Source organism: Myripristis murdjan, chromosome 11 (assembly GCF_902150065.1).
Source record: "Myripristis murdjan chromosome 11, fMyrMur1.1, whole genome shotgun sequence".
Classification (NCBI taxonomy): Eukaryota; Metazoa; Chordata; class Actinopteri; order Holocentriformes; family Holocentridae; genus Myripristis; species Myripristis murdjan.
In genome coordinates, this window is record NC_043990.1 from 11,163,810 (window position 1) to 11,187,828 (window position 24,019).

Below are 24,019 nucleotides of genomic sequence, written 5' to 3' on the forward strand. Positions count from 1 at the left end.
ATATGCATGAAATGATGAGTGGGGGCTTGTTGTTTTCGGCTCGTGTTTTTGTGTGCATGTGCGTGTTGACCCTCCATCAACCCTGCGCACATCAGCGCCGCCGGTGCTCCTCATTCTTCCAGCTGTCAGCGAATTAAAGGGGAATAGGGGTAGGGGAAGAATGGAAGGGGGGGGAGAGCGAAAGAGAACGAAGAGAGGTGAATGTAGTGGAAGACAGTCTAATTTAATCTAAAGTGGTTCTCAAATTGAACCAGAGGGAAAACAAAGTCAGCACAAAACCTTGGAGCTCCTCTGCACTTATGTAACCCCTCTGCCCTCCCCTCCCCTCCATTGCTTATGAATAAGAGAGAGGGAGAAATGGAGGGAGGGGAAAGGGAGAACGGCGGAGGAAGGAGGAAGGTGAGATGAAGGTAGATGAGTGTCGAAATGGGAGGGGGAAAAAAAAAAGAGAGAAAGTAGAAGAGGGCGCAAGCTCGAGACGGCGGTGCTGTGTGGTTTATGTTTATTTATTTGAAAAGGAGACATTGCACATTCATGAACGCGACTGTAAATATGCCAGATTTTAGCTTTAAGGGTAATTTTCATCAGCGGGCACAGAGGGAAGAGAGAAGAAGAAGATGCGAACGGGGAATGGAGGGAGGAATGGAGGTGAGGCAACGGGGAGAGCGGAGGTAGAGGAGAGGGGAAATCAAATGAGGATGTTGCACAGGATGAACCTGACAAGGAAAGGTGATAAAAAAAACAGTTATTTTTACCGCACTCGCTCTCATACACCTGCACACTATCTCTGTCAGTCCTTTCTTCCATCATCCCCTCGTTACGCTCTCTCTCTTTGCTCTCCCGCTCTCTGTCTCTCTCGCCCTAACACTGAGCTATAAGGCCGCGGCAGTCTCTATTCAAGATAGTGGCCTGAATGAGTGTCTAGTTAAATAATGCAGTCTGCTGCCTGGTTGGCTGGCTGGACTGAGGAGAGACGAAGGGAGTGGATGGAGGAAGTAGTGGCGCAGTGCAAAGATACAGCCTTCTATTATTCAGCAGTCCTCTGAAAGGCTTCTCAGGCGCGGCGCTCCCAGCACTAACACCAGGGCTCAACATGCACATGGAAGCACACCGGCACACACACACACACACACACACTCACATATACAGCACATACTGGCATTTATGCTTGCTTGAGCACAAACGAGCACGCAGATGTAGGCGCACTAATAATGTGCCCCCATACACACACACTCACGTGGCCACGTTAACCTGTGCACAGGCATGTGAGAGCACAGCTGTGTGTGTGTGTGTGTGTGTGTGTGTGTGTGTGTGTGTGTGTGTGTGTGTGTGTGTTTGGGTGTGGGCACAGGTATGCACACTACACACGTTCCACTTCTGCTTTAAGCACTTTGTTTTTATGACATTTGAAACGGTCCTCTTCACACAGAAAGGTTAACTCTCCAGCTTGTCACTGCAACAAGGGATGGTAATTGTGCGTGTGTGTGTGTGTGTGTGTGTGTGTGTGTGTGTGTGTGTGTGTGTGTGTGTCAGAGCGAATGATGTAAATACGAGATTCCAGAGGCAAGGGGAAAGTTTGCTTCCCCTTTTAAATCTCCCATCACTGACATTTTCAATCTAGTTTTTCACCACTTACTGTGCATCTGCAACTGTGCACCTGACATGACGCTTGACCCTCATGTTCTATTATTTCGTGCTGTGCATATAAACCAACTGAATTATCCATCACTGGACACACACCCATATGGATGCAGCCACCCATGTTCCCATGCATATAGACACATCAAGTACACTTGTGCAGTTGAACGGCTATTATTTATGAATGAATAAACTGTCTATAATATTCTGCAGGGCTGTGTGAAGGCTGGGAGCTCCGGCTCTACCTTCGGCATGTGTACCCATGAACTCTGTGAGCGGTGGCGTTACGTAAGCCCATATAACACTGGTTCACTGAGCACCACACACATGCACGCACACCGGTGCAAACTTGCCCTAGATGCTGTAGCTCTTTAAATAGGGCCATGCAATTGATGGAAATTCTGGCCTTTCACTCTAACATATGGTTTCATTCCATAACGCTGCATATATTTTTCTAGAAGAGAGGAAAACAAGTTTTTTTGCATGGCTTAGAAAAAAATACAAATGTTTACTTCTTTTAGAATATGTTTTTTTATTTCTAAGTGCTTGCTAATAGCTCTTCCATATTTACTTTCACTTTTGAATGCATATCTCATTTGGGTACGACGAATATTTGTAGGAGTGAGCTCGCCCATAAGTAGTAGTGGGCGATGCATTCTGTTGTATGTTACATCTAAACTGTTTGCTTGGGTTCAATTCAAGGTCTGCCTTCCCAGAAGCCTCTTTTCATTTGCCTTAGCTCAAACTGGAATGAAAATAATCTTGCTCCTAAGATACTTCTGAGTTGCTATCTGAAGGATTTTTTAATGCTTTACATTAACTCAGCAAGGACACAGTTTTTGACAGGTCCTTGATATTCAAATTGTGGCTAGCACGGTCCATTTTGCACTCATTAGGCTTGATAAATGCTATCCGAGGGAAGGAGAAGTTTCCACACATGGTGCACGGCAGTACTGGCAGCTAGGACATGAACCCACACAGAGCCAAAGTTGGAGCTTGAGGCAAGGCCCAGCTCTCTGGGCCTGTCGGATCATTACAGCAGAGGGGAAACATGGTGCGACAGCAGATAGAGCAGCAGACATCTGACTGTGTCTCTCTCTCTCTGAATCCCTCTATTTTTCACTGTTCTTTTTTTTTTTTTCGATCCTTCTGTATATTTCCCTCTCACACTATTTTCCTCTAATTCCCCTCACTCTCATCTCTCTCTCTCTGTCTCTCTCTCTATCTCTCTTTCTTCCCCTCTTTATCTGCCTGAATCTGTTGCTGAATAACAGCATACCAGAGTCTCTTTCACAGGCTTGTTTGCCTGGCTGACTTTGCCATGGAATAGCATAGCGCTTTATTCCCAGCATTCTGCTTTTAGTGCTTTCAGGGCTTCTGAAGTGGCTTCTACGTTTGCTTCCTAGATTTTACCTATATACCACTTTTATCTTCCTTTTAAATAGTTATCCTTGAAAGGACTCTTTCCTTAAAACAGTTCATCTCTGTGCTCAAATGCCACAGTTAGAATGACCTTAGCTAAGTAATAAAGTATGATGCTTTTACCTGACAGACACAAACAAGAGTCTCAGAGGACAAATGTTAGCAATAAACACAAACAAATGCAAGAAAGGAGAAATGGTGATTATTTTGCATTATTTTTTTTTAATAAGAAGACCAGGTTCTGTGCACTGTATTACTAAACTGTGACCATCTGCCCCCGCTTACCATCACAAATGGAATAATGAAGATGACAGTAAATGCACTCTTGACCCCTCCTAACCCATCTCATCTCGGTGCCTGTGATTCTTCATTCAAACTTCTGAACTTCACACAGCAGTGACTTTCTCCGTAACGCCACTTCCCATCCATCTGAATGCCTTTCCCTTTAAAATCATCATGTTAAGAATCCTCTGACCTCCATTAAGACAATGTTTACACCAAGAACACAGTACATGGGTTTTTGTTAACCTGTGACCGTCCACTGAAACACACTGTTGAACATGAACAGAAGCCCAAGACCACGTATTTCGCCTCCAGGTTAACCCGTGTCACAATCTTCTGGCTGAACTGAAATCCACTGTGCTCCCTGAATGTATCATATCACCTAGATTACAGTTACACTGAGGTTAGGATTGCCTTTCTAAAATGTAAAGCGTGTCCTCTATTATAGCGTCAACACAAGTTACAGAGCAGCAGGTTACCCGTTTACACTTGTGTTGATCGGAGCCGAAGCCGATAGCTACCCGGGACCCGGTTCAGAATGCAGGTTTAAAACGCTGCGTCACCCCATTTACTCTGAGCTCAAGTCCTGAATGGCGGTGGGATTATAGGTCAGTGTAAAAGAGGTATAAATCCACCTGGATCCTCTTTGTGTCTCAGATTAGCTGCTTGTACCTTGGCACAGGATTTCCTTCGACCATTCTTCATCATCACAACCTCTGCGCTAATGCCAGACACACACTACATGGTTTTCAAAGCTGTCAGACCGCTGTACTGTTCACGCTACACAAGTTTATGTCTTGTAATCAGGAATTTTTAAGTTGCTGTGGTGACAGGAGGTCACACATTACAAGATCATTCACCAGGAGGAGTCCCTGAGGAGTCTGTCTGGCCTCAAAACTATATTTTGTCACAAAAACACATGCGAGAGGCGACACGGGAAATGATGCAATACCATGCACATGACAGGATTTTTTTCTTCCAGAAATAGATTTCCGCAAGAAACAAGCAATCTGAGTTGTTTGTGTGCTGACTCGCAGCTCAAAAACAAGACATAGAAAAGTATATTTTGCAGGTGTTGCGACTCCTCCTCCAGCTTTCTCCTCTCCTCTACTTGTCTCTTCCCGTTGGGTGTAGCCCGTCACCGCCCTCATTGCCAGTCACAACACTTTCCACGCGGCAGGAGTTGGACTCCCCAACAGGTCCAGATGTTTAGCCTGCTTGACATCTTTCAGGCGTCTGCGATGCATCAGCAAGTGTCTCAGATCATGTCTTTGAAAAGTTCACACATAGCAAGTGAGCGCCGATTTGCCTTTGATCAGGGGCTTTTGTCGGTTGTTTCCTGTGTCACGCTTGTGCCCTCGTTCCCTTTTTGATGTGAAGTGAAGTGGCGAGATAAACTTTGGAGGAATCCGACATGAATATATCATCTCATCCTGTCCACGCACCGTTATCTTATTGAAGTTTTTACATGTCAGCTACTTGTGTTTGTGTGTGTGGACGTCGCCACTGGCCCTTGTTCTGCTCTGGCAAAAGTTTGACTTTGAGCGTCTAGTTCCTAGGAAAATGCTGTCCTCAGGTCTACATGGCAGCCTCTCTGTCCTAACAATGAGACCTGACAGCAGCCTCACCACCCTCACTATATCAACCCAGACAGCCAATTACAACCTTTTAACAAGGCCCTCCAAATGAAAAAAGTTCTCTTTTCTTTTCTCTCTTGTTCCCTTTTGTTCTCTTTCTCTGTGTGTGTCTCTGTTTCACTCCCATTTACCCCCAATCTCCCTTTCACTCCATGTGTATGTGTCTATTTGGTGGAAAAAAGGAGGAAATATGTATCTGAGAGCTGAAATAAGAATTAATTTATCCAGCTGTGGAACATATAACTTTTCTTTCCTCCCCTAAGTACTTCACCCCCCCCCACCTTCACCCTGTTTCTTTTTCAGTCACCTCTCGCTTTCATCTACCCTCACACTTTTTTCCTCTCTTCTCTCTCTCTCTCACACACACACTCTCTCTGCGTTTGCTTTCGCTCCGACTCACTCAATAACCCTTTCTTTTCTCTGTCGCCCTCTCTCTCTCTTCCCTCTCTCTCTCGCTGCTCCCCCACGTGTACACGGTCACACACACACACTAACATACATACACACACTGTCCTCTTCCCCCTTGCAGCGATTCGTCTTAACAGGTGGTCATTCAGATTCAAGGCTGCCACTGCGAGAGAGGTAGAGGAAAAAGGAGACGGGGAGGGAGAGGGGGGCATGCAACAGAGGAGGCTGGCAAAATTTAAAGTGATAAGAAAGAGAATGAATGTGCCGGAGATACAAACAGAGACAACGACAATATGTATGACACTCCTTTCCTAATTATACGAGATAGCTCTTGCCTACTAGATTGGCTTTTGTACAGATAATAAGGTACTAGCTTATCTGTCATAGTGATTTTAAAACAACACCATCAGTCTCATCCTCCATGCGGCTCTCCTTTTAGTATATTAAGTGGCTTCAGTTTTTTTTTACTCTTCATTGTTTATAATTTTCTTTTCAGAATTTAAACACTCAGGATGTTGTATCTCTCTCAGCTCGGTGAAAATCCCGTAGGACCATGAAAAGTTGGATGGACTGTGCATTTTCCAAAACACATTTCAGTTTTCAATAAGGTTATTTTTTCTTGATGACTAATTAGTTGACATTTTGGAGATCTAAGCACACAATCCATTAGCGGCACTTTTATATCCGCCCTCTCCACTGCAAACTGAAGGTCTGGCCTGAAAGCTAATTTTAGCCCATTGTGCAGATGAGAGAGAGACACGCTCTGTACAGATGATGGTGCTTTTCCATTTAGCCCGCTGTAGTGCCGCATGTCGGTAATTGCGTGGCGGGCCTGAGAGAGCAGACCCAGTCTCTTTACACTATGTGGCATTATTGGAGCTGAAAGTTTAATGACACTGTTAAAAGGAGAGCCCAGTTTGAAGTTAATGTACTCTGTTGTTACTACTGTTACGGTCCCGCTGGCTTGTATGTACACCATGACACCGTTTGTCTGAGAGGGAGGGTGTGTGTGTGTGTGTGTTTACAAAGTGTGTCCTGATTCGTGCATGTGTGTGTGTCTTTGTACACAACATTTATCTTTTATATGCCTGTTTGTGTTTTTATGTGACACGTTAGATCCACATCCATTTATCTTTTTTATCTGTCTTACAGCTGTACTACTGTATTGCTCTTTAAGGCCGATTTCTTTATTTCCATGTCTTTGGGCAGCAGGGTGGTGTAGCGAGTAGGGGAATTGTCCCTCATCCAGAGGATTCAGGTTTAAACCCACTGTCTGGCCGCCCTGCTTATGTGCCCTTGAGCTAGACACTGTGTTAAAGTTAAGGCTGAGCAGTATATTGGTATTGTATTAATATCAAAATATGAGGCTAGATATTGTTTAGGATATTTGATTTTGCCCATATCACCCAGCCCTAGTTAAAGTGCCACAGAGTAAGTGTGGAAGACTGCCGCATGTCTGCAAATAACCAAATGCTGTTGCACTTAGTCTGCACTTAGACTCTGTGTAGAGGTACGAGTATCCCATCATTCATCAGGAGTTTGTAGAGTATGCCGAAAGGAAGAAACTGCTATTAAAATGACTGCCTAGAAAACATTCCTATGTAAGTCAAAGTTAGATTAAGTTATTGTAGCTTCAATTATTAGGCAATATGCCCCATATACATAAATTAGGCTAGTGTTATCTAATTTTCTTTGTTTACTTATTTCCCAGTGCATTTACTTATGATTTTGGCCAGTCTCGTTGCTTTAATGTTTGGATTGCTAATTTAGCCTTGCATTAACTGTTTTAGGGAGAAAATGTATCCTCTTTATGTCACCACAATTGCTGCTGCACCTGGGAGCATCTTCCTCTTACCGAATATGTCCTGTGCGTCGAAAAGCTCTTATACTTATTTACTTTCTGTGGCCGGTTTGCAGAAATGCACATCTCAAGTGGTCGCTCGCCAGGGCTTCTTCTCTGCTGCTGACCCTGACCTCTGGCCTCCATGAGAAGGGCAAGCGAAAAGGGAATTTTTCCCTCAACAATCAATAGAACACCACAAAAATAGGAATAATGTATCTCCATTAGGGCAGCTGTTAGATGTTCTTAAATTCGTATATTTGTATCCTACTTGCTTAATACTTGTGTGCCTCCACTGGCTTCAGTGATGCCAAAAGTATCATTCTCCCTCTCGCACTCTATCCCCCCTCTACAGCACAGGATTATTTTGTTTACAATAAATGTATAGAAATATCTCGCTCCCTCATTCCCTCTGTCTCTCTCCTTCTGTCTTAGTTGTGGCCCGTTCCAAGTTTCAGTGTCTGTTTGCGTCTCCTTCCTCTCCCCTTCCTCTCTCCTGTTTTGTAAGACGGATAATGCCTGGACAATAGCTGTCCCAGAGGAGGGTCGGTGGCCTGCGTTTATCCCCATCCCGGAGCACTCTCCTTGGGTGCACTGAGCTTTCCTGGCCCTCGGGTTCGGCCGGGTGGAGGCTGACTGATAAGTAGCTCGCAGGTTGCAGGGAGGACAGCGGAGCAACGTCGGCTTTAATCCCCCCTTTAAACTATTGAACATTACCAAGGCAAATTATGAAATGACCGCCTTTCTGTGTGAGCGTGCACGTGTGCGTGCGTATGTGTGTGTGTGTGTGTGTGTGATCAGTCAGCAAATGCTTCTAGCAGGGATGAAAGCAGCTTGAATATCGCTGAAGTGTTCTCACTATTTTGAATTTGCAAGAAAGTCTGTCAGCCATTCCAGCTATTGCCTTGCAGGGTTAATTACCACCCATACCGGCTATGCAAGACATTAACTGCATTCATAACAACCCTTTTTTAATTTTGCTGTATGGAATAAAAAAGAAATGCTTCATAGAAAAAGAACGCTGAAAATCCCCAAAAATACAGCTAAAAGTTTATATACCCGCTTGAGGTGGATAAATGTCTTAGTTGGAGCAAAAAGTGGTAATTTCCAATGGAAATACATTGGCCAAATAGCAAACCTAGGAAACAAACTGGTTGCCCATAACAACCAGCAGATGATGATGACATAGTTGGATACGTCATCATTTGGCACCCAAGGAATGTAACATTTTAATCACTTAAACAGATGTTATGGAAACTTACCTTAATTTGCTTTTTGGCGGTATTAGTGCTTACAGGTAATTCAAATGATGAAATTGTCTATAGTTTCAAGACATAGGTATTAAGAATAATCAACATGCAAGGCATCATAAAGGGCTCCTAATTTTAGTAATGTTAAGCATGTAACATGTTGCTTTATATATATATATAGAGAGAGAGCTTGGAGGCATGCACTACTTATGCTTCTTGCTCTTTTCTCTCTTCTTTCAATTGCTTGGTGTTTGCCTTGTCCCTTTCCTGCTCTCAGTTCAAGAGCACAAACACACACACACACACACACACACACACACACACACACACACACACACACACACACACACACACACACACACACACACAGCCTCCCACTGTTTTTCTGTGCTCCAACACAGACCCCGCATCCTTGTTGGTCCTTCAAAGCAGCCAGAGCCGTCCTCATGTCGCAGTGAAACCATTATTGGTAGATAATAGGTAGGTAGATGAGGTAGATAAACACTTGAAGGCAGCATGTGTACGTCTCATGCTGAATGCTTTCTCAGTGCTGGCTTTCTCTTGAACCCTTGACCCCAATCCGATCGTTCTCTCTCTTTCAGCAGCTGTCTCTTCCCTCAGTGCTTTCTTTGTATCTTGTGTCTGGTTTTTGTGCACTAGCAAGACTGAACAACTCAATTATACATAAATAATAATATCTAACCTAGAGAAGGATGAAAGAGCCGGTAACACAAAGGGGGGGTTGGAGAGATGTTTAGACTTTGAATGCTCTTTAATCAAACATTTTGCAATAAGATAAAGGAAAAAAAGCAACCTAGAGCACTCCACCTCCCACGCCCTGTCTCAGATACACAGAAATGAAACAACTGTGTACACATAGTTAACAACAAGCGTGAATGCATCAAACACGCCATGCACACTCGGTCGTTTCATGCATCTTAAACGTCTGAATTGCATCCGAATAGCTTTTATCCACATAAAAATGACTCGCGTAAGACTGATACCAATCTGACTGCTGAAACCAACCCCAGAGGTGATTTGAGACACGTTTGAGACAGATGTTGTACCCAAAGTCCAACTGAAGTATAAAATCAATTCACCTGTGGGGTGCAATACTAGAGTATGTTGTGGTTGGTACAAGGGTCACTATTGTGTTCAGTCTCATCAACCATCCTCTGTTGCACATTCTCTGCTAAAAAGGCTGTCTTCCAACTTAACTTAACCTTCAGCAAATAAAAAAATTACAAACAAGCTCAATATTTTGGAAGGGCTCTGAAGGGTGGTAAAGACTCAGGACTCTAGTCTTTGGTCTTTAGTTTTATATAGGACGTGAGTTGTATTTGTTTGTATGTGTCACAATACCAATTGGACTTCAATCTGGCTGACTGGAGATGCATCTGGACCACAAAATGTCAAAGTGATGTGGTTAAATGTTATAATTTTATCCAGATGCATCACAGATACAAGCCACTGAATAATTTTACATTCATTTAATATTTAAAAGAGCTCTAAATAGCTATAGATGTCTGAGGCTGAAACTGGGCTGCAAATGATTTAAAAGTGGGAGGTCTATGTCTTGTATCTTCTAAGATATATGTATGCCACAGCCAAAAAGAGCCTCAGCTGTATGAGAGCTAAATCATAGGTGCAGCATTTAAGCAACGTTTGGTGCTCACTGGAAAATCACATGAAAGTGTAAATGAGCTCAAATCTACAGTTTTTAACCTTGTGTATCTTCATTCATGTAAAGCACTTTGAGATTTTTTTGCTACTGTGTGCTATATAAACAAGATTCACTATTATTGTCATTATTATTGTGAGAAAATGGAATAACTTGACATGGTGATCAAGTGACAGAAGTCTAAATTTCACGAGCAGCATCAATATTGGCTGTACTTTTATTATAAGGGCTGCTTCTGTATCCTGTCTTAGTAAACAACTAAAATGCGTCAGACCGCTTGATTTCCTCAGCAGCACTTGAGGAGAACCTCAGTTTCTATAGCCTGCATTTTCAACAACAATCTCCGGTGAATGCTCCTTGAAATTCCCCTCACCCCGTCACAAACCCTCTTGTCCTTTTCACCGTCTGTGTCAAATCCTCGGCAACAAGATGAACTCTTTCTTACAGACATTCAGCTCGAGAGTCAGGCGCCACAAACCTCTAGCAGCCCAAACCCGAAGGTCCCAGACTTTGTGAAAAATATAAGTGCTGTCTCCGTTTTAAGGCTAAGCTCACTGCATAATGCAGCCAAAACAGATGAGACTGTTATTCTGTATGAATCATCTGTCGTTGGCTGTGATCATACTGTTGTTTTTTTTTTTTTTTTGCTTTTCTTTTTATTGATGAAAGCCGGCCCCCTGTGTGTGTCCAGAATGGGACTGAGGCCAAAATTACAGAAATAGCGAAACTAGCCTACAGATCCACACAGTTCCCATAATGACAGGCAATTATTCATGAAACGACCTTTGAAATTGGTGTTTAGCGGCTAATGTGTGTCACGGCTATTACTTTGAGCCATGGGTAGCGCAGAAAGAGGCCGCGTGTTTGTGTGGGTGTGTGTCTCTGTGTGCGTATAGCTTTGTTTTTTTTTTCTTTCTTTCTTTCTTTGCCTCTCATGTCCTGTCTAACTTGTATCTCCCTTACTTTCAGTGACCTCCTTCTGTTTTCCTTTGCTCAACATTTTTTTTTTCTTGTCTCCATCTCTCACTTGTCTGCTCTCTCCCTCCACCCTCTGAAGACCCATTAGTCTGTCTAACTAGGCAGTGATTACAGGACTTATGTATTCAGTGTGTGATCACAGTGCCAACTTGATCCTCTGAGTATCTCTCTCTCTCTCTCTCTCTCTCTCTCTCTGACTGAGTGACTGACTGACTGCTCAGTGAGGCACACTGATCCCTCTGTGTATTACTTCTTATTCCGTTATTTGCACTTCATGGGCAGCTCCCTCCCTTGCCCACTTTTTTCTTCTCCCTCCCCCTCCCCCTACCTCTATCTTCTCTTTCTTTGTCTCTCCCTCCTCTTAATTTGCTCTCTTTTCTCTTCACCCTCCCTCTGTCATTATTATTTCTCTCATTCCCTCTCTCTTTTTTTCTCCTCCCTCCTCTCTCTTTTTCTCACTCTTTCTCCACCACGCTTGCCCTCTCCCACTCTAATAATCTTCTCCAAAAACGCTTCTATGTTATCAGCGAAGCGCAGAACCACGCTTTGGGCTCTCGGTGGTTTTAACCCAAAAACAGTAATGTTAAGTGTTTAGTAGAGGATCTCTTGTGGTCCAGCGAGGCTTTTTTTCCCCTTTTTTCTAAACTCTTGCCAGTGCACCGATGTCTCCTTTCTCAAGCATGGCTAAAAAGGGAAATGCTTATTCACGGTATTTTGCTGCTAAGGCGGTTGTCTTTGTAATATCCGAGCTGTGAGCGCTGCCAGTGTCAGTGTTCACTTTAATCATTGAGGTACTGTGTATTTGAATATCACTGATGTAATATTAAATTTCCATTGTGATTCCTCCAAGGTGATGGAAATGACTCATAGCCCCGGGACTCAGGTGAGCCATTGACAATGCTTCACTAAAACTGTTTCTCAAAAGAATCTCTAAAATTAAGTGAAATGCGTAGCTGCGTCTCACTTTCTTTATTTTGTGGGAATTTCAATTGAAGTTTTCCGTAGGTCGGTATAAAGTTCAGCGAGTGCGTCAGTGCCTCTGTGTCGCCACCAGCTACTGTAGACTCCGTTAGTGTCAAACTGTTAGTGATAAAAAAAAAAAAAAAAAATCCAAATCCATTGCTGTACAATTACGTCTCCATGCCAGAGTCTGTAGCCTTCATGTCAGAGTGTGAGTCAGTTACATTACAGGTCTTGAGTCATCTCATGCAGTTTCATGGCCTTCACTGTGACTCAGATTGTGTAGGTTTCTACTCTTTGCCTGTGTAACATCACAGTGGTTATTCATGTTGATGCAGTGTTAAAAGAAGGTCATGTATTTGTCATGGAGTGGTGGGTAGAGACCAAAGCCGCTCTCTCGAAAAAAGACCAAATCCGTTCAGATCGATGTAAAAGTAGTTGTTTCAAGGAGCACACTGTTTATACTCTCATCAGTGCGTCATGTGGATTGTTTTATGAAGCACAGTCGCAGTGAGCAGAAGTGGGAGACAAGAGAAAAGTAAACTACAACAAAAGTAGCACAACAAAGTAGCACTTTCCAAGGGTGGTAAAACAAGTCACAGAACAAGGTGCTCACTTTGCCAGGTGCTGAAAAACAGTTTAGTCTGCGTTTCAGACTTCTCACTGCCTTAAGGATATCGATGTTCGGGAGCGGTCTGTACAAAAAAGCCTGGGACTTGCAGTGTAAGACGATGGGGGGGGGGGGGCGGGGATTTTGATAGAAAGCTTTTTAAAGGAACCAGCATAGAACATAAGGAAGTTTAACACTAACAAAATCCATTAAAAAAAAAAAAAAAAAAAAAAAAAAAAAACAATAATGCAAGTCGCCATATGTCACTACAGATGTTGACTGTGTGTTATAGATTAAGATTAATGTGTTGATGTCAGCTTTCGTGTATGCCTGCTGCACACTACCGAGTATTAAACAAAGGGTACTTTCAACCATGCAATCTGATTGGCCCGGGACATGTTCTAATTGATGAGCTGTGCCTTTCTTTGGTTGCTATGGAAACTTCGGTTGAACCCAAGGAGCAACTTTGGAGAAAAGTTTTTTTTTTTACACGGTGAACACCTATTTCTGTGATAATGGGTGCTTTGATAAGACAGCTTCCAAGATACACATGAGATAAACGAGGCGTATTAAGCATATTAAAATCAGGATGTATTGTTTACTGGCAGGTTTTAGTGGCCCCAGCTCTCGGAGACTTGCTGTTGCTGGGTCCTTTTCCTCTTGCTGCACAGCGCCTCATCTGTTTTCTCTGTCGCTGTCCAGGGTCCTGAAACCAGACTCAGCTTGTTCCCTATTCTCTGTCCATGGTGCTGAAACGAAAAACAAAAGTGGCCAAGACCTTGTGCTTCTAAGTAGTGTGTTTTCTTGTCTGCAGTGTTGAAAGAGATCCTAGGGCATGTCTTGTATCCCTTGCTTGTTTTTGTTTCCAGTCCCTGGTGGTTTTTTCTTTTTTTTTACTCTTGAAGCCAGAGGATGAGTGAAAGCTCCTTCGTCTGTTTAATTCCTCAACAGATGGTATTATTGCCTTTTATTACCAAAGATACATTCACCTCCCCGTTGGGTTTGGACAAGTCTGCCTCAACACTAATTCATATTTTTTTTTTCACCCCCTTGGATCATCCCAAATGCAAAATGTCATGTAGCACTTTTTTTTGTTTAGATTTAGTCTTGCAAATATAAGGTCCACTTTTTTTTTGTCATTTTTCATATAAGATAATCTTTCTGTCTTGCTACCTTGTCTTGTTTTGATGCACAGGAGACTCTGTTGATGCTCTGATTCATACTGACAAGATAACAAAGCAAAACAACGATTGTGCTGCCTCAGCTGACCTCTAACTTAATGCTTGTCTGTCTCTTGTTTTTTTTTGTTTTTTTTTTTTCTTTCCTTGTCTTTTCCCTTCCAGTGGTGCTGCTGAATTCTAAAGAGACTCAGGCAGAGCTGGGCTGGACGTCGTATCCCCCCAATGGAGTAAGTGTTGCTTTTTTCACTTTCTGTGTGTGTGTGTGTGTGTGTGTGTGTGTGTGTGCGCGCGTGCACATCCTGAGGCTCCACAAGACAGCTACCCACTTAACACAGCCACTCTTGGCCGGACCACCTCTTTCTTTGTTCCCTCTTTTGCTTTCTCTCTGCCTCTGCTGCACCTGTCTGTTTCTGCTTTTCTTGATTTTTCTTTATCTACTCCCCCTCTTATCTTTCTCTGCTGCTCCCCAACCCCTCCCTTTTCTTCTCTCTCCTTCTTCTATTCATCCCTCTCTCTCTCTCTCTCCCTCCAGTCCAGACCTTGTCATTATCATTAATCGATGGCGCTAATCCAGGCTAGGATACCGCAGCATCCAAACCAGCCACACAGATCTGCTGTCACAGATAAATGGTTCCCCTCCCTATCGATCGATTCGGCTTGTAAAAACCTTCTTGGCTAAGTTATGACTGTGAGATAAATGCCAAAGCGGGGGCCCATTCTAAAAAGAATCTGCCCATGCCAAAGCAGTTTGTCACCCACTTTCCACCTGGACTTTGACCTTTCCATTACAGCACACACACACATGCATACATACATATGTGTACTCACAGTGCTTATAATATGTATAGTACTTGTTGTGAATCTTGCGCATACCAACGTGTATGCATTTATGTATACATTGGGGTAATAGGGACATTGAATCAATGTCAAGTATAGGTGGCCAGGCAAAGCTGTACGTTCAAGATTAATGGACCTGTGTGATTCATCTACTGTACCAGGTGGCTGGGAGAAAGAAAAGAAAAAAAAAAAAAAAAAAACACTGCGTCCTCCTTCATTTAGTCACTTGGACAATAGTGCAGTTTATCACATCACCTTCACAGATAATCTATTCTCAGTTGTGTGTGTGTGTGTGTGTGTTTTAGGTCCAGGTTTACAGCTCAATTTACTTTCGAGTCTGTTAGGTCCAAGAATGTCTCAATAATTCAAGTGTGGACACAGAGTCTTAGTCCATTCATTTATCAAAAGGGACTATGAGACGCATAATACGTCAGAAAAGGTTGCCCCTTGCTTTAGAAATACTAATACTGTGTGTCAGTCATTGTGTTGTGATGTTAGATCTGTGATCCTGAATAGCCACAACAGAGATGTGCTTGAGACAAGAAATAAGAGACAAGAAATAAGAGCTCAGGTAGAGTTGGGAGGGTGATTTTTTTTCCCCCACTCAATCACACGCAAACACAAAGTTATAAACACACATTTGACAGCCCGGGGTCAGCACGTGCACGTAGTGCCATTGATCCCCGATAAGCAGATAAAATCCCCTTTATTCCATCAGCATGTCGAGGTCAATACTACACCTAACTCTGTTTTTACAACACTTCAGCACAGAGAGTTTCAGTCAATACTGACACCGAATAATCAATACTCGAGCGTTGGTGGTCGCCTCCATTTTGAATATTGACTTTTGAACCCTCAATTCAATTCAGTTTTATTTATTCATATAGCCCAGAATCACAAATTACAAATTTGTCTCGAAGGGCTTTACAGGAAATACAACATCCTCTGTCCTTAGACCCTCACATCGGATGAGGAACAACTCCCTAAAAAACCCCACGTTCATCCTGTTTCCATCCAGAGTTTGACTAAATTTCTTTGCCAAAATCAGCCCATAGTTTCAGAGATGCGGTTCAGGGCTGGGCATGATGACTGCGGATGCACAGGTTGTCATTTTCTCAGTGACATTATTAGAGAATCATAGAGCCACTGGTTTCCAGACACCCACACACCCACTCATCAGATTGTGCCATTAGGCAGTTAACCTGCGTTGACTATTTTCTTTGTCTGTTTTTCTGTGTTTTGCTTTATCTCATTTTCTCTCTTGCCTCCTACCCACCTCACACCACTTTCTTTTTGCCTCCCTTTCCACCCCCAAATATTATCACGTCTCTCCCTGCTGTTTTCCACATTATTTCTTCATCATCTCTCTTCTCCCCCATCCCTCTATTGCCGCTGATTTTTTTCCCATCACCACATCCGTCCCTTCCTGTCTTCCTAATTTCCTCCCTCCTCAACTGTCATGCTGTCACATTTTACCCTCCCCTGTCCCTTCTGTCTTGTTTTCCTGTATTAATTTTTCCTTCTTTTTCTGCATCCCCCATCCTCTCCCTCCCTCTCCAGTGGGAGGAAATAAGCGGCGTGGATGAGAAGTACAAGCCCATCCGAACGTACCAGGTGTGCAACGTGATGGAGCCCATGCAGCAGAACAATTGGCTGCAGACCGGCTGGGTGGCACGCCGTGGCGGCCAGCGCATTTTCGTGGAGCTCCAGTTCACACTGCGTGACTGCAACAGCATCCCTGGCGTGGCAGGCACATGCAAGGAGACCTTCAACCTCCTGTATGTGGAGTCAGACCGGGACCTCGGGGGTGTGACCCGGGAGGACCGCTACACCAAGATCGACACTATCGCCGCCGACGAGAGCTTCACACAGGGTGACCTGGGTGAGAGGAAGATGAAGCTGAACACAGAGGTGCGCGAGATCGGCCACCTCAACCGCAAGGGCTTCCACCTGGCATTCCAGGATGTCGGCGCCTGCGTGGCTCTAGTGGCCGTGCGGGTGTACTACAAGCGTTGCCTAGCGACTGTCCAGAACCTGGCCGTGTTCCCAGACACGGTAGCTGAGGCGGCATTCGCCACGCTGGTGGAGGTGCACGGCACCTGTGTCAACAACTCAGAGGTAGACACGGACAGCCCTCCCAGGATGCATTGCAGTGCCGAAGGGGAGTGGCTGGTACCCATTGGGAAGTGCAGCTGCAGCGCCGGCTATGAGGAGGGACACAGCAGCTGTGAAGGTAGGAGATGGATAGAGGATAGAGGGGGGTTGGATGGAAGAAAACAGAAGACTAAAAATAGTGTTGTAGCAGCTGTGAAGGAAGGGGGAGGGAAGAGCAGGGGGGAGGAAGGGAATTAGGAGGGAAGGAAGGAAAGGAAACTAAAACAGGTGCACAGCAGCTGTGAAGTTAGGAGAGGAGAAGGATGGAGAGAGATGGAGGAGGACGGGGGTAGATTTGATTAGATTTAATTTGGGCTTTAAGATGCGCAGTACAGCTGATGTAAAAATATCCAAACTTCTCTGTATGAAAATAGCGTGAAAGTATGACACAGTTCCAGTGTATTCCTTATAATATGTAGATAGGCACAGTGTGGCGGTAAGTTGGGAATGAGAAGGGACAGAGACGGAGATGGAGAGGGAGGAAGGGATAGATGGACACAATGGAGGGACAAGATAAAAAGCAAATTAAGCAAATGAAAGAATATGTAATGGTATGGGAACGGGGCCAAAGGGTGAATAGGAACAGCTGAAAAAAGAGTGAAAGAGTGTTAAAATAAGGAGAAGAACAGAAGTAGCTTGCTCGCTCACTTTCAATCCATGCACACGTTCATTGAGTGCTGACATGGCACCGTTACATTGCTTTGTGTTTAAATTCAAATTTATGTGTGTCAGTGATGCAGTTTTCTCTCAGATGATTATGTCTCAGTGAGTTTGACATCAGAGCCTCACCTCTGACACACACACACACACACATGCACACACAGTCTTTACATTGTCAGTGTAAAGACAGTGGGCGGCCTGCGGTGTTCTGCACTCTGACGTAAACAGAGATGAACAGCATTTGAATCCTTTGTCATAACCAATTGCTCATTCAGCGGCAGCAGTTGGATCGCCTGACCAGTGCTGTCAGCTTTCACATGCCATCTTGTATTGTTGTGCAATGCAATGTGGGTGCTGCAGCTGACGGACAGCAGACTGTGCTCGCTGTAATGGAAGGTGGAGCGGAGGGGGCATCGTAATCAGGGAGGAATGCTGGACCCCTCGTAAGCAAGCTGACTCGGCTGTTGCTCGGATTTGTTCGGGTAGATTGTTGCAATTGATGAACTTCTGCATTGCCAGTGTGGCCTTAGTGATTTTTTCCCCCCCCCCGCTGGTGGTATGTATGTGTGAGAGTGTGTGCATGTCGAGGGAGGGAGCCAATTATGTATACCTTGTGGCTAAGATAGCATGAATGTGGGACAGAAGAAGACCCTCGGTACAATGTAAAACACACACGCACACACATGCACCTCATTCCTTTATCCCATTGCCATGATTTACAAACCTTGGCTTGCACAAAAATCGCAGACTTGATTCTATCTGACACGATAGAGGGAGAAAGGAGGTTTTTTTTGTACTCTAAGTTGAGATATTGGCAGTGTGTTTCCCAGTTTGATCTCATCATGCAAAAATCTTCTTGAGAAATGAAATTGACAGAGACAGAGAGCCGGGAGGCAGAGGGGGGAAATGATAAAGACAGGGAGATTTGAGCTATTGTTCCCGTTGAACAGCCTTGCCAATAAAGTAACTGAATCGAATGACACGACAGAGAGAGAAAGACAGGGCACTGAAAAAAAGACTGAGGACCGATACAAAGAGCGGGTTTGCTAAATGGAGGTGATTCTATGAAGCGCCACTGGAGTGAGAGGAGGGCAGAGGAGATAGTCAGAGTGATAGTAGGGGGGAGAGATGGCTGGAGGCGGATGTAGAGCAGTGCAGATAAGGAGGCTGTGCAGACATTGTAGGGGTGTGACTGATGGATAAACATACAGTGCAGTCAGAGAGGAGAGCAACGGGCAGAAAATAAATAGGGAAGGGTGCAACGAGAGAGAGGAGGAAGAGGCTGCAAAAAGTTTCTTCGGAAAGAGCTGTTGCTGTTGCTGAGTTTTTCACATGTAGATTTTTGATGTTCTCAGAACCACAAATGAGTACCTGTCCATTCCCTTTGTGCTGGAGTGTAGGGACACAGGGAAGATTGCAGCAAACTGGAAACCTCATCACATCTCGTGCAGTGTACCTGGATGGATAGATTGCACTAGGAATAAGTGGTAACACATCGTTTTTTTGTATTTTGTACGGACTTTTCCATTAAAGCATTGCCTTTTCTACAAGGAAGGCTGAATAGTGTGAAAGCAAATGGAGCAGAAAAATAATAATAAAAAAAAAAAAAAAAACTAAAAGGAAAGGGAAACTTCTGACCTAGTGGGGGATGCCCAGACAAACCTATACGAGCCATCAAGAACAGAGAAATTGGGAGCTGACAGCACAGTGAAGAAATGAGTGAAAGAGGCACGTATATGTATATACACAAAACAAAAATGGATTTCTAACGGTGACAAAAGCAGAAATGCGAGTGAAAAGCAGAGTGAGACAGACAGAGGTGCCTAGCCAAAGAGATGGGGAGACAGAGATGGCGAGCTCCAGTGACAGCGATGGAGACAGGACGCCCCGGCACAGACGGAGCGAAGGAGAGAGAGAGAGAGAGAGAGAGAGAGAGAGAGAGAGAGAGAGAGAGAGAGAGAGAGAGAGAGAGAGAGAGAGAGAGAGAGAGAGAGAGAGAGAGAGAGAGAGAGAAGAGAAGGAGAGAGAGAGAGAGAGAGGAGAGGAGAGAGAGAGAGAGAGAGAGAGAGAGAGAGAGAGAGAGAGAGAGAGAGATCATACGGCCGCTTTGTCGCAACAGCTTCCCTGGGAACAATATAGCGGGGAGCGCTGTGCTCCACTGGGTGACAGCGCCTGTCAGCCCCCCACCTCACCCCCACCCACTTCCCCTGTAGTGGCTCATTTCTCCATTCAGCCATAATGCTATGAATATGCAGCCCCAACCTCGACATCTCCCACTGCACCAGAGCTATTGATCAGCTGTAATGCTCCACTAAACTGAGGAATTAGGCTGGGACTCCTCACACACAGGCTCCCATATAGTAAGTGCACAAGCGCTCTCCCATGCACATAAACACACACACACGCGCGCGCGCGTTGATCTCGCTCTCTGTGTGGAGAGAGACATTGCCTCTCTCTGTGTGCCTGGCATAAATGAATAGTGAGATAATACGAGTATGTGTAAGGGAATTTGTATTTCTGCATGTGCATAGCAATTACTCCTGCGTGGTGTGTGTGTGTGCGTGTGTGGAGGATACGCATGACTGATTGGTGTGAAACGACATAATGAATGTAAAACGGGAAATCATGGCATAACATGAGACAAGCGCTACACTGGTTTTTGTGTGTGTGTCTGTGCATGAGTGTGCATGATCTGTAAGTATGTCTTACTCACTCCAGGGTCCAATTGTGTGACTGAGTATGTGTGAGTGCAGTGAGTGTCTCAGTGCAGGTCAATACTATTGAGTAGCCAGTGAGTAGCTATACTGATAATGGTGTATGCAGATAGTGTTCTGCAGTGGACAAGAAGATTATTACCACACGCAGACGACACACACACACACACACACACACACAAGACCCAAGTAGGCATGTATTACCTGAGATTAAAGGGCGGAGCAAAAAGATCCAAAATCAAATACTGCATCATGATGATGTGATGAGATTTTAGGGATTGTAGGGTCTAATAAGTAAAAAAAAAAAAAAAAAAAAAAAAAAAAAAAGTTGATTGAAGTTGACATATCATGATGTCACAATATCCAAACTCTAGACCACTGTTTCTCAATTTTAAAATATAAATATATATATTTTAATAAATAGCATCCATGCAAGGTTCCTTAAAACCCATTATTTAGGCTAATAAATATTAATTAAAATATAAATGGAAGTTCATAAACGGAATTTTATATTCGGTATTCAATTTCATCATCCTGAAAACCCCCCAAGAAAAATGCTTTGCGCTGGTTAGGTGGTACTTGGCTGAAAAAAAAAAAAAAAAAAAAAAAAAAAAAAAAAATCATAGGGGGTACATCACTGAAAAAAGTTTGAGAACCACTGCTCTAGACTGTATTTAGTTTAAAAAAAAAATCAAAACAAAACAAAAAATCATCAACTTTCTGTTCTGGTAAATAATCATATTGCAGTAAACTGGCTGAAATCCCTGCTCAGCAACATACAACACACAAAAAATGGTAATAAAGTTAATGCTGTGCAAAAATAACCATACATACTGTACAGCGAATGATAAATTCATAACAATTAACAATCAGTGTAATAGCTTTTGAAATGATGTGCTATAAAGTGTGGGAATGAAGCAGTTAAGACTCAGGGTGAATGCAGTTTCTTATGACAAACCTTCAGCGAGGCCGTGCAATTAAAGCTTCTGGGGAAATAATTGTATGCGCTAAATTAGAACATGCCCCTCAGACTATTTTATACCCACCATGTTGGCAATGCTTTAAAACTCCTCCTCCATGTTGCGTTACAGTGCTGTTATCTCCAGTTCTCCTCCTCTTTTTTTTTTTATCTCACAGAACTGAGTTACAGTGAATAGGCAAAGAGGGAAGGAATGGATGGCGAAGCTGTATGATTAACACTTTCACCTCTTTTAATTTAGTCATGTTGTGCTTTGATGTAATGGCAGAGTCATAAAACAAGGGCATTTTGGGTTTGAATATTTCACTCAAGCTTCAGTGCAGCATTTCGACCGGCGTTATTGTGTGTGACATTATCGAGTACAACATGAAAAACCATTTGACTTTGAAGCTACATTAAGGAGAATCTGAGTTACAGCAAAGGCTTTAGAATAAAAAAAATAAAATAAAATAGAGGGAAGGAAGTTAAACATGGTGAAGGAGTGAAGTAATGGCTTGTGCTTTTTTTTTTTTTTTTTTTTTTTTTTGCCTTTCCTCTCTCTTCATTCCCTATGTGTAATGCATGAGCATATGCAGTATACCAAACTTGACCCTGCATGCTTTCATGAGTCTCTGTGCACAAACCTGCACTCTCTCTCTCTCTCACACACACACACACACACACACACACACACATACACACACACTCTCCCCACTCTCATTATGAAATGCCGCCAGGAGGAATGAACCCAGGGAAGTTAAATTATGTAATAATTCACCTCACAAATGCTGCATTTCATGTGCATGTGCTTCTACAATATATATATATTTATATCTGTGTGTGTGTGTGTGTGTGTGTGTGTGTGTCTTATAAGGCCTGTGAGTTCCATCCTGTTTTAATTAAGGCAGGCTGCTCTTTCTATATAATTACCGAGTGTGGCGCGTGCCTTCAGCAGATTCTCTTATTATCTCCGTTGTTTGCAGCTCCACGATACGGCTCTAGGCGCATTCACCACCCCGCCTTTCCTTCCTCTTTTGCTCTTTCCCTTGCTCCTTCCCTCCATAATTTACTGTACACCTTTCTCTACCTCCCCTTTTTTCCCTCCCATCCCTCCCTCCCTCCCTTCCTTGCTCCTTCCCTCCTCGCCCCCTCCTTTTCATTTTATGCGCTGCCAAAGTGTACACTTAATTTCTATCCCACTGATCTCAGCAGTGCTTGATGACCTCCTCCAGAACCTCTGATACTGCGCACCTCTCTTACATCTCTCCTCCCTTTCCTCCTCTCTTTTTTTACCTTCTCCCCTCCCTTCTTTCTCTTTCCTCGCTCCCTTTTTTCCTCTTTATTTTTCCTCGCTTTCCTTTTTTGCCTCCATCATCCTATTTCTGTCCCTCAACCTCTCTCTCCTTGCCCCCTGTTGGGACCATGTGGCAGGGTGAGACGGGGTGAGGCTGGGTGAGGTAGGTTAACAGGCTGAGATCTGCCGGAGAGGCTGGGAGATTATCTGCTGTGTGTGTGTGTGTGTGTGTGTGTGTGTGTGTGTGTGTGTGTGTGTGTGTGTGTGTGTGTGTGTGTGTGTGTGTGTGCGTGCACGAGTGCATTCATGTGTGCTCAAGATTTGGCACCAGTGCCCAATCATATGTTTCTGAACTCGCTCCCTCTGTTGCACTCATCTTCCCCTCTGTCCGATGTCAGTTCTTGTTGTGTCCTCGCCCCGCCCACCACCAAACTGTCCCCCTCTCCCTCTCTTTCTCTCCCTCCCTCTCTCTCTCTCTCTGTGATGTCTCCACAGATGTCTTCCCTCCTACTATATCCACTTTTTGTTGTCTTGAACCTTCCTTTTTCCCCTCGCTTCTCCCCCTGCCAAATCTCCTCTCTCCCAAACTCTCTCACTTGCCGCCCCCTCTTTTCGTCTTCACTTATCCCCCCTTCTCTCTTTCTGTCACACTTTCCACCGCTTCTCTTTTTACCAGCCTGCTCTGGCACCGTGCCACCCCCGCCCATCTGGTCCCTCTCCTTCCCTCTGTTCCTCCATCTCTCCATCCTTCTTCTCCCTACCCCCGTCACCCACTAATGTTAGTCATCTCTCTCTCTCTCTCTCTCTCTCTCTCTCTTACTCCCTCTCTCAGCATTCATTTTAAATAATTCACACTCTCCTGCAGAAAGACAAATGTGTTCTTTTGAGCCCAGCGTCTGATGTATTTATTTAGCTGGCCAACCATAGAGCAGGTGGGCTCTGACATTGTGCACAAACACCCATAAACACCAATATAAATGCATTCACTTAGCCATACAGACATGCATACACATGCATATCCACATTCACATGCAGACGGCCCATTGAAAATGCTCCCTGGTTTGAGTATATAGGGGTTGGAGGGAGAGTATAGAGGCTGTATATGAGTTGGAACGAGACCAAACATTCACCTTCATCCTTCTTCTCTCTTAAGAAAGGCAGAGGAAGGATGAAGGCAGTGGAAAAAGAAAGGAAGGGAAGAAAAGCAAGGGACACTATAGGCATGGAAAGAAATAAAACGGGGGGGAATAAAAAATAGGGAGAGAAATACAAGGCATTGCAGAAAAGAGCTGTCAGAGAAGTTGAATTATTCTACTGGTTGCACTCAGTGTTAGTCGCTCTGCATAAGAGCGGTGGCTGAATGCATAAAATATGAGTTGTAAAAGCTGAGGATGATTTCAAATACACACAATGTGGCATGGAGAGATGACTGGGGGAAGAGGGGGATGGGAGGAGGGGGAGTCGGAGTGACATGAAATGATGCCGATGGAGGAAACACACAGAGAGAGAGAGAGA

The 24,019-nt window shown here is 44.0% G+C and overlaps 1 protein-coding gene across 1 annotated transcript in view; it reads left to right on the forward strand.

Moving 5' to 3' along the window:
- The window catches only part of epha10 (EPH receptor A10), a 188,851-nt gene that overhangs the window by 34,231 nt on the left and 130,601 nt on the right, over nucleotides 1–24,019 (forward strand). The window contains exons 2-3 of the mRNA XM_030063450.1: nucleotides 14,050–14,114; nucleotides 16,285–16,957. Coding sequence (XP_029919310.1) covers nucleotides 14,050–14,114; nucleotides 16,285–16,957 — 738 coding nt within the window. The remainder of the gene's footprint in view (nucleotides 1–14,049; nucleotides 14,115–16,284; nucleotides 16,958–24,019) is intronic.